Here is a 10,996-nt window from a genome sequence, read left to right as displayed (position 1 = left end):
TGTAGCACAAATTGCTGAAAACCGTAATGCTGGCCATGATAGAAAGGTGTCAGAACACACAGTGCATCACGGTTTTCTGCGTATGGAGCTGCGTAGCGCAGATCGGTCAGAGTGCCCACGCTGACCCCTGTTCACTGCCAAAAGCGCCTACACTGGGCACGTGAGCGTCAGAACTGGACCATGGAGCAATAGAAGAAGGTGGCCTGGTCTGATGAGTCACGTTTTCTTTTAGATCGTGTGGAAGGCCGGGTGCGTGTGCGTCGTTTACCTGGGGAAGAGATGGCAGCAGGATGCACTATGCGAAGAAGGCAAGCCGGTGGAGGCAGTATGATGCTCTGGGGAATGTTCTGCTGGGAAGCCTTGGGTGCTGGCATTCATGTGAATGTTACTTTGACACGTACCACCTACCTAGAAATTGTTGCAGACCACGTACACCCCTTCATGGCAATGGTATTCCCTGACGGCAATGACTTCTTTCAGCAGGATAATGCGCCCTGCCACACTGTAAAATTGTTAAAAAGTTCAGGTTGTTTACTTGGCCTCCAAATTCCCCAGATCTCAATCCTATTGAGCATCTATGGGATGTGCTGGAAAAACAGGTCTGATCCATAGAGGCTCCACCTCGCACTTAAAGGACTTAAGGAATCTGCTGCTAACATCTTGGTGCCAGATACCACAGGACAGCTTCAGAGCTCTTGTGGAGTCCAGGCCTCGACGGTTCAGAGCTGTTTTGGCGGCACGAGGGGGACCTACACAGTATTAGGGAGGTGGTTTTAATGTTTTGGCTGATCGCAGTATATCAGTTTCATGACAGTCGCATGTATGTTAACAGGTGTGCAACGTTTGTGTGTAAAGGGAAATACAAACCAAAGGAGGATGTAATTTTTTTTTTTTTTTTTTTTTTTTTTTTTTTTTTTTTTTTAAAAACAGTTGATGTGAGAGTGCAGGTATATGTTTGTGTTTCCTATTATCAAAACGGTTTGATTTAAAGTTTATGCAGCACAATAATCTGTACCAGTATTTTTGCTTTAACGAGTTAAGTGTTTCTGATAGCTCAGACACAGTTAATTATATTAGTAGTCATATAGTAGTGTTTTGTGCACTGTTTGGCATCACCATTATTACCATCAATTAGTCGTTTAGTTCTTTAGATACATTAGTTGTTTGAGTTCTTATCCAGGCATTAGTATATGGAAGTTGTGTGAGGGATTTTACTTTGTAAAACAAAATGGAAATATGAAATGCAGACCAGATGAATACTTAAATGTGAGGGTAATTTCTGAGTGGTTTTAATTAGCAAGAGGGAGGACATCTACAAATTTATGGTGTTTCAGCACTTTTTAATGTAGTGTACAAGATTAAAATAATTGAAAGTGACGAAACAACAGGTTGACTGTTTATAGGTGAATTGGCGATGCTAAATTGCCCGTAGCGAGAGTGACTGTGTGAGTGACTGAGTGCATGTGTGGCTATCCTGCAACGGACTGGCGTCCCGTCCATGGCATACCCCCCTTGGCCTAGTGCCTAGTGGTTCCGGGACAGGCTCCGGACCAGAAGCGGTCCGAGTGAGTGAGGTGAGTTGAGTCAGTTTTACTGTTGTCAAGGTGTACTTCCATAGTAATATATTTAATTTCAATCTTTTTCCAAATGATGTGCACTGAGAGGTATTAAGTGTATATAGAGTGTGGTAAAGACTGCGCCTAGACTGAGAGCAGTGCTGCATCTGCACTAGGGGCAGAAAATGGATGCGAACAGGTACAGGGCAGAGCTGCACGCCTCTACTTGGCATGGAGAAAGACCGGAGGCAGAGGCAGACACTGCCGCTATCCCACAGAGGAGCAGAACCATAAACTTTGGAGATTGCCCTTTCAAATTGCCCTCATCCCAGCCGATTATTCCGTCCACGTTGATTTGTAATCTCGACGAGATCCCAAACACTTTAACGCACAAATAATGTAATGAGGGAAAGTGTTGGTTGTGTGGTACAGATTAAAAAGATGCAGCAAGTGGTACTTGCTGTTGGACTGTGTGTAGCGTCATTGAAATGTTGAGGCCAATTTGGATGAACACTTGTAACAGTTCTTCACTGCGGAAACCTACTGTTTGCCTGGTTGATCTGATATTTACTGTACTTTACACCCGTGTTTACTCTTTGGATATATTTCTTTGCAGTCTTAGGTTTGTCACACAAAATTAAATTATTTGTTGTTAGAACAGTGTTATATAGGTTGCTGTACCCATCCTTGTTTTTGGTATTACTGATAGTTTTATTTGGGAAATTATTTGTCGCCTCCTTTAAAATGCATTGTTGCTTTTGTTATGCTTTGCGAATCCACTTTTAATCTTTGGCGTTTATTTTAACCGACTGGAGTCTATGCAGCAAAGTACCAAAACAACTTGCAGAGTTCAAGGTTTTGTGAGGAAGTGGCGTGCGCAGTTCACTTTACTCTGCGAGGTTCTGCTGTTGTGTCAGCAGGTGGGAGGTTTGTGGTCATGGGTTTGCGTACGATGTCTGTGTTGGTAAACAGCTACATACCAAATTAGACCACACCTCTCACTTAAATTGCTGCGGAAAACTGTTATTTATGTAAATGTACCAAAATGATTTGGCCTGCCAGGGTTGCGTCCAAATCGACTATTCTTACCCCTAAATATTCTGAAATATTGTACCGCATTGGATGTCAATCTGTGATCTGAGGTGCAAAATATCACACCAGCTGGGGGACAATAAGACCTGCAGTGTGTATCAGTGATATGCACAATATATGCAATGTCACATTAACATTTTGGGGTTTTAAAAAAACACCAAGTCATAGTGTCAAAGCTTCATGTTAATTAATTTGACAACAGTGATTGTGAGATACCTAAGTCTTCAGGAGTCATTTGACTGAAATTGTATGTCCTTTTTTTTCCCCCACATTTACAGTTATTTCAGTTCATCAAGCTGAGCAGATCCAAGCTTTCTCCAGTTGAATGACTTCAGAAAGCTGGTGAAGTTGCCCCACTGGTTTGACACTAACTAGTACTGCACATACATGTATCATCTTACATGTGCTGCCGTTTTTGCAGTACAGCTCCCCTTTTCCCCTGTTTTTGGCTTGGGTTGACAGATTGTTTTTCGCAGGGCCTCCCCCGGCTTCCCACTCAACTTGTAATTAATTTTTATGCATATCCATTACTGTACAGTGTTTGCCTTCCGTAATAAAATGCTATCCACTGTATGTGTCGGAGTCTGTCTAGGTGTGTCTCACCTGCCCGCATCCCCATTTCCTTATTTCTCGCTCCCCTTTCTGTACCATGTCCAGAGTGGCGAGAGCTAATTATAAAATCAATGGTGCTGGGCTGCCTGTTTTACAGCGCTCACTAAAACCTTAACTGATAAATCGCTGCGGGATTGACGACTCCCCCATTCTTTATCTCTTTTAATTAGAAATGTAAAAGAAATGAAGACCCAGGGGCCAGTGTGCCCCCCTCTGTCTTTTATTACCCCCCCCCGCTGGACCCAGTTTCTGCCCATTCCCCTGCATCCCAGTCCCCAGACTGACACGTGTCCACAAGTCATCTTCCATTCGGGCCCATCCCTGTCCTCCCCTCCCACTGTCTCCTGAATGTTCCCCTGCCTTCTGCTTTCACTCAGTCCCATATTCTTTAATATTTAAGACCCACTTTTCCATTTCTTTCTCCTCCGGAGAAGGTGTAAAATTTACAGTCTTCCTGGCTCCAAGCACATCACCTCCTTGTGACCTTCCCTCTCCTCCTCAGCCTCTTTCCCCTTGGCACTGCTCCTCCCCCCATGACACATTGCAGCCCTCCTCTTTTACACTCGGCTGTAGGGAAAGAAGAACCATCTCCTGCTCAATGGCTGGCAGAAGCAATGTCAGAAGTTTCATGTGGCGTCCTGCACGGGTATGCTTCTGCACACTGCCGAGATGCGCGGCCTCATTTCACCGCCCGTTTCTCCGCCTCTGCTGGATGTGTGATAAACTGAGAGCGTACAGGCCCTTGTTCCCCTTGTTACTCCGCTGCAGTCTTTGGGATTCATACTGTTCCGTTGTCAAGCTGTTCTTGCTGTGTCCATGGGGGCAGGTTGTGTTGTATTACGGTAACGCACACAACCTTAGTGTTAGGATCTCTTCGATCATGTGCTTCATTACGCGGTTTCTAGAATTCACTCAGCTCGAGTGAACGGTGATCAGTACCTATCAGTACCTCATTCTCCACATGTTCCCAAGATGCTGCAGGACACCCGTACTCCCTGCGGAAGGCCAGGGCGGCACGGTCCTGGCTCAGAGTGTATCCACTCGCTGCACTGCATCAGGCAGAGCCTTTCTCTGGCCTGCAGCCTTCGCTACCCCCTCATCCCCCGAGCCTCGCTCTCTTCTCCAGGCTTGTTCTGCTCACCCTAAATCAGCATAGCCCTGTGTCAGACTGCCAAGATAAAATATAAATAAAGATGGAAACGCATAAAAGCTACAGATAAAAAATACTGCACAGCCTCTTTAAATCCCCCAACCCCGACAAACTTTCCCCGGTGTTCCCATGGCAACGACTTATTCGGTTTGAATATACGAGGTCATTTAGCACCTCCTTGTAAAAGAGTGTATAATGTATGAACCCAGTTTTAATCCCAGTTTCGCTTTATCGATCCCTATTTAATGAAACTTAATTATTCCAATCATTTAATTAATAGAAGGCTATCATCTGTTTATCGCTACCTTCTCTCTCCATATTAATAAAAATGTCCATTGTGACAGAGATGTTAATCATGCTGGACCGAGTGCGCGTCTGTGTTTGTGCCCATTAATGTGGGAGTGGAATGGTAAAGCCCTTCCCCTCCGTTCTCTTCTCTTTGTCTCGCTTTGTGTGAATTGATGTGTTTTAAGCTTCTCTGCGTTCGGCACGGTCTGCCAGTCTGACTGGGGGGAACGAGAGTGCGGACTGAAATTTTTAGCTGAAAAGTTTAGGAATGTGTATCTGTGGAGGCACTGAACTGCTGAATGGGCAGATTTCCCTGTATTAAAATTATAGTTCCCTGTCTGATGTCTGCGAGGTTGAAAAAGCTGACTTCTCTCTCCATAAAATGAACCTTTTCTCGTACTCGTCTGCCCAGATTCTGATTCCGAGTTCACTCACAGCACGCTACGTTAAAGAAATGTCAAAACGCATTTAAACTGGTGGTCTTTGTAGGAAACGATATGTGACACGCCCTGTGCGGCCGAGCGTAAGCCTTTATTTGGAATGAATTTATGGTCAGTTGATTGTGTGCTCTAGGGGACTTGGACTTGAAGAATCCTTGAATGGACAAAAAAAAAAAGGAACTCATGTTTGACATGAAGAAAACATCTTTACACTTACATTAATTCATCTATCTGACACTTTTCTCCAAAGCAACTTACAGCGTTAAGCTTTTCACAGTTATTTACCCACTTGTACTGCTGGGTAATTTTACTGCAGCAATTTAAGGTAAGTACCTTGCTCAAGGGTACTACAGCTGGAGGTGGGATCCTTCTGCATATCCAAAGCAGGACTGCGGTGGTCCAGAGCTGGGCACACCCTGGATGGGATGCCAAAAAAAAAAAACATTTACAGAAAATGAATGTGATGCAAAGCTGTGAGAAATTTTCAGTGAAACCCAAATGAGAGATACTGCGACCTGCTGGAATGGCTGTGTGAAAAAGGCCATGAAAATGACTCCGCACTCCAGTGTTGAGATGTATTCTGGACTTCTCTCCTGCAGCGCACTATTGAACCAGATGTGCAGTACGCCATAGCCCCCTGTCGACAACCACCGCTCATGGCAGCTGGGTGTCCCAACGGTGCCGGCGAGCTCGCGTGGACAAATAAGACAGGGCCGAAAAGCGTGCTGTCCCAACATTTATTGCAAAACACAAAGACAGATGGTAAATAAAAAATAGAAAATAGCAACAAACATTACATACTCCTTAGTTTATAATGCTGTATAAAATCTTATGATTTGTGAAATCTGATCAGAAAGCAAAAGCCTCAAGATGAAAATATATGAATTTTTGTGGTTAAACAATTGACAGCATGTAAAAGTAGGAAAAGGTGGGAGCTGGTAAAAAAAATAATAATTTGGCAGCATTTTAAAGAGTTTCACATTTTCACAAATAAAAATGCTCCCATCCTGATTTGCCCACTGCCTAGTTTTGTATCGTCGGTGAAAGCGGGGGCTGCTGGCCTGGCTGTGCTGTAAAAATGTGAGTGTGGTGAGACCACCAAACGCACATCACCTGGGATGCTGCTGCCACCAGTCATCTGAAAAGGCACTTTATTCAGAGGTACAGTGGGGCTGCGAGTCGATTTAGGGCCAGAGAAGTTCTGCACAGATTCCATGTGTTTCACAGTGAGACAGACAAAGTGTGAAAACACAAAGCGTTTTAAAAAAAAGTCCTCTCAAGGGGTGGAGATCCCTTTGTAGGTCAAACGCCTCCGATCACATGGAAAAAACTGACATGATCTCAACAATCTTAATAGTTTCAATAACAACATCATGGATATAAAGATCTAAAAATAAAAGCCTGGTACATTCTTAAAATGTAATACTAACCCTTTATTAAAAAAAAAAAAAAAAAAAAACCCAGGAAGTCCCTAAAGCCTTTTCCATAATAGCCATACAGGAATACAAAAGAACCAAAGGTCCAGAGGGTCCCAAGGTCCGTCTGTGGAGAACGGCACCTCCGCGCTGCGGTTGCGCAGCACGTGTCGAGCTCACAGCCACCGCCGATTAACGCCGCAAGGCCCGAGAGACGATTCCTGAACGGATCCCGACTGCCGCATCGCACGCTTGGACAGAAACCGGTAAATCACCACGATTTGCACCTACAAGCCTGCTTAGGCATGCCACCTCTGTCAGTCACACAAACAAACGTTTGCATAATGAAAGTCTTCGACTCCTGAGCTGTGCTCCGTGATGCTACATGCATGAATGGCTTAACCTGAAGAAAAAGTGGCCTTTTTTTCATTAGCGAAATATTATTGCATTTGAGTAATATTGTCCCTCCAACCTCCTTCTACGCCAACACTGGTCCCGTCTCATATTTATACAACACAGTACTGTCGCTGCACAATTCCCGTGGATTCAGTTTGTTTTGAAGGCTGTTGCAGTGAGAGCGCTCATACAAAGAGTTCTGAGTTCTGGAACTGAAAGGCTGTGCTGCAAGTCACTTGCCATGTGTTCCTAAGGCCCCCTGACCGCAGACCGCCAAGGTATTCGTCCCTGAAACGGGGAGGGGCCGATCGCTGCCGCTGGATTTTCAAGCACAAGAGAAGATTGTGTCTCTACAGTTACCTGGAGATGCCCTGTCCTGCTTTGCTCTGCTTCCCCAACACTGTTGGCTGCAGCCTGAGAACGTAATACTGACAACCACGTGACACGGAGATTGTCCGGACCGTGCAAAAGCAGATAACGTGCGGCCGCAGTTAGTACTTCCGCGACACTGGGGTTCCAAGATCAGTCCAAATGTGCTCAAGATGAAATGTGCTTTAAAGGCAGGCCAGTGGTGCCACATTGTACGAAGGACCTGCTTCTACCGTCACGTAAGACCACAAAGTCTCTGCCCCGTACGCTGGTCAGACATGGGTCCAGTGTGTCCGTACTTCTGCCCATTCTCCCATCCTGTTGCTTATCTGACAGCGTTCGTACTGGACTCGATGGTACGCCTTCTGAGTTGAACCGAACAGTAGTCTTAGCTTAAACAAACCCCCTATTCCTCACGCAAAACACAGAATGCATTAGGATATTTCCTACTAATTGCTCCACCTAAAAATGTAACACTGATTTATACAAACAGAGAAATCCGGGATTAAAAAGCTACACAGTGGATCCCCAGGGCCACATCTGAGAGGCGCCGATGTGAGGCTTATAACTCCACATCCAAGAATACGTAGAAGGTGCCTTTATTACACCGGCACCGGGTAACTTACTTTAATGCAATCTAGGTATGTTTCAAAATGATTACGTAATAGTTAGAGAGGTTAAGAAAAGGCTTCGTGAGGGCAAGTGAAAAAGTGTCCGCAATGATGTCTATTTACACACTTATTATCGCGGACACTTTCGGACTTACCGCGGTACACGCGCCCGCAAGAATGAACCCAATGCGCAACATGTGGGGACCGACGGAAAAATTGACTAGATAAGATAGATATTCCACAGCCCTGGACTTGAACGCAAAGCCAAAGTAGGAAAAAGAGCTGCGGTGGGAGCAGGCGAAGCTCCAGGCCTGTTTATGTAACTGAACTTTAAGCAGAGCTATTTTATTGCATTTTATTGAATTAAGTTTCTGGAACAACCCCCCGGAGGTTAAAAATCACCACAAAAACCGGAAAAGTCACGAGTTAAAGCAGAAATGAACAATGGAGGAAACGAAACGAACTCAAACGCTTAGGATTTATTTGTCTAGATTAGCGAGTCCACCTTTCCTGTTAGCCCGAAAAGAAAAGAGAAATAAGGATACCCGTTTCAGGCGTGGCCAAGGGGAAACGTGCCCAATCCCCACATTCTCACTGTGCTGCCCACGTCAAAGTGTCCTATGCACTAAGTTGCCGCTCTTCCAAGTGGTCAGACACAAGACTTGACTACTACTCACAAATGTGCCCTAGAAAACTGAACTCGGTGAAGCTGAAGTCTAATGAGCTTCTCCTAGATCCCCCAGCATCCCGCATTGATCCCGCTAAATAAAAGTGTCTCGAGATGAGGGTGGATGAAAAAATGAAGGCCTTGCGGGGGACTAAGTGCTCACATTGCATTTTCTCCATCAATTACTACGCTGAGACATGTGGGTGTGTTAGGGCAGCTTGGGTTTGGTCCTCACTGAGTAGCCCTGAGTCATCCTGCTCCAGCAGTAGGCATCTTGTTGGATCGAGACTGTTGACTTGCATTAAGGACACTCTGTGTGTACGTGAGAGTGCTTTAAAAATCCGTAGGAACTGGTTGCCCTGATGAGGGGCACAGGCACCAGAATCACCATCTCAGACCCTGGGGCCAAATACCATCGTCCTCCAGGTGTGTGCTGTCCGGTACCTCCCAACGGGGCCCCGGAAGTGCTTCGCATATGGCTAAATGTACACGAGAGTCTCAACATACTCGACACAGGAAGCAGTAACTACTGGACACCTATGAATCGGAGGGATGCATGAAGGACAGGTTTGCATTTCTAAGATTGCTGATGAAGGATAGCTGAGGGAGTGGGAGCAGATGCAAATTACTGGGATCCCTGACAGTAGTAGGGGTTGGTGCTGCCCCTCTACGTTATAACACAAAGAGTTCATTTTGGCACGAAAACAAAGGAAGGAAAAAACATCGCCTAACCGGAACCGCAATTCATAGCCGTGTAATCGATGAGCGTCACACCAGCACCCTATTTACAACCATCCCTCTGCATGACATCCAAACTGAGTGACAGATTTGATTATCACCGTTTTTGTCTGCATGAAGCCAAAGTGCGAAGGGGCTGGATATGAGATTCAGCTGAGGTTTACCAGTTGTGTATTGTCAGTTCTTTCACTTAGTGATGAAAATCTGGTTGTACAGATACATGGCTATAGCAAGAATACATAAAACCTTAAATGACAATTAAAGACAAAAATAAAGATATATAGATATATATAAGCGAATGCATATATCAACAAAGAAAAGAATAAAGTAAATTGAACAAATGTTAAAACCATGAACAACAAATGATTACCATGTCATGTTTAGTTCGGCTGTACTGTACTTTAAAGTGTGTTTTTAGACTAGTCTTTAGCGGCCTCTGGTGGCTCCTCGAAGAACTGCACCGAGAAGCGGCTCTTGTGACCTCATGCCACTCCTTCAGCATGAGTCCAGTGCACAGCGCTGGTGTTCCTTTGTTTTGGCATTCCTCTAAAGTACAATATTTTTTAGAACTGTTCCTGTCTGAAGAGTTATTTTTTCCTCATGCCTTTTCAATGCTTTCAGTTCTCGTCAAGTCCATGAATAGGGATTGTATGCGTTTCCTCCCGCGGTGTAGGACCTGTCTGTCCTGGTCCACCTCCACCCTGTAGTCTGGGGAAATAGCTGTGCAGTGGGTGGATGGGCGCAGGAGGATGGCTCTGTCGTGAGATGGGCAGTGCAGAAGGACGAGGGGTTTGGGGAGGGGGCGGGGGTTGCCTTCTTCACTGTGCCCGTCCCCCATGCCCACTTCTGGGCAATTCCGCATTGGTCTCTGGCACAGCCCAGGCCTCTCCATCGCTGTCGACCCCCCTCTCCTTGTCCTCATCTCCGACATCATCGTCGTCGTCATAGTCATCCTCCTCCTCCGGGGAGGGTTCGCTGCCGTTCTCGGCTGCCCCGCCGTCATCTTCGTCCTCCCGCTCCTGCTTGACGGTGACGCCGCACGGAACGGACGATGCGGGGCTCCTGCCAGGCTCTGGCTGCTCCTCAAAAGCCTCAGGATTCTCCAGCATCTCACGGATCAGAGGCGGCATGGGACCTGGGATCTCCATCTTCAGCGTGATGGCTCTCTCCGCCCCTGTGGACGGGAGACACGGCCCTAAATCAATCGGCGTCGCTCCTGAGAATTTCCTCCGTCATCCGAAGCTCACGCTCGCAACCTTTCAATGAGCCTCTCCCTAATTTTCCATTATTCCTCCTCATTTAATGCATGCGGTGCTCTCGGCACTCACAGCATCTCTCAAATACCTCAATTGAATTAACGACGCATGAGTTCATTTCCCTTTTAACTAGGGAGCGATGATTTGTTTCGAACCAAAACTGCATTAATGCTTTCATAATGATCATAATTGAAGTTACACCATTTCTTACGTCCTTTGTGTTTTAACCTAAGCGGAATTTTGATCCTAAATTCAATTGATATTGATTTTTCTACCGTTTGTCTCATGCCCTGTTAAGTAAGCCTGGATCTGAGTGCCAGCTGAGTGGCGTGGTAATGCAGATCTCCCGGGAGCCGAGCTGCTCTTTTGCCCTCTGTTTGCTCTCCGTGAAAGTGCCGTGCCGACC

At 45.8% G+C, this 10,996-nt stretch overlaps 1 protein-coding gene across 3 annotated transcripts in view; it reads right to left on the bottom strand.

Annotated features, from left to right (window-relative positions):
- Positions 1-5,972: 5,972 nt before the first annotated feature.
- rarga (retinoic acid receptor gamma a) overlaps positions 5,973-10,996 on the bottom strand; it is a 51,127-nt gene continuing 46,103 nt past the window's right edge. For all 3 annotated transcript variants that reach the window (XM_018760466.2, XM_029246473.1, XM_018760467.2), the window contains one exon: positions 5,973-10,508. In XM_018760466.2, coding sequence (XP_018615982.1) covers positions 10,153-10,508 — 356 coding nt within the window. In that variant the 3' untranslated portion in view covers positions 5,973-10,152. The remainder of the gene's footprint in view (positions 10,509-10,996) is intronic.

Source organism: Scleropages formosus, chromosome 19, assembly GCF_900964775.1.
Source record: "Scleropages formosus chromosome 19, fSclFor1.1, whole genome shotgun sequence".
Classification (NCBI taxonomy): domain Eukaryota; kingdom Metazoa; phylum Chordata; class Actinopteri; order Osteoglossiformes; family Osteoglossidae; genus Scleropages; species Scleropages formosus.
Note: the sequence above shows the minus strand (reverse complement) of the source record. Positions and strands in the feature narration are given on the sequence as shown.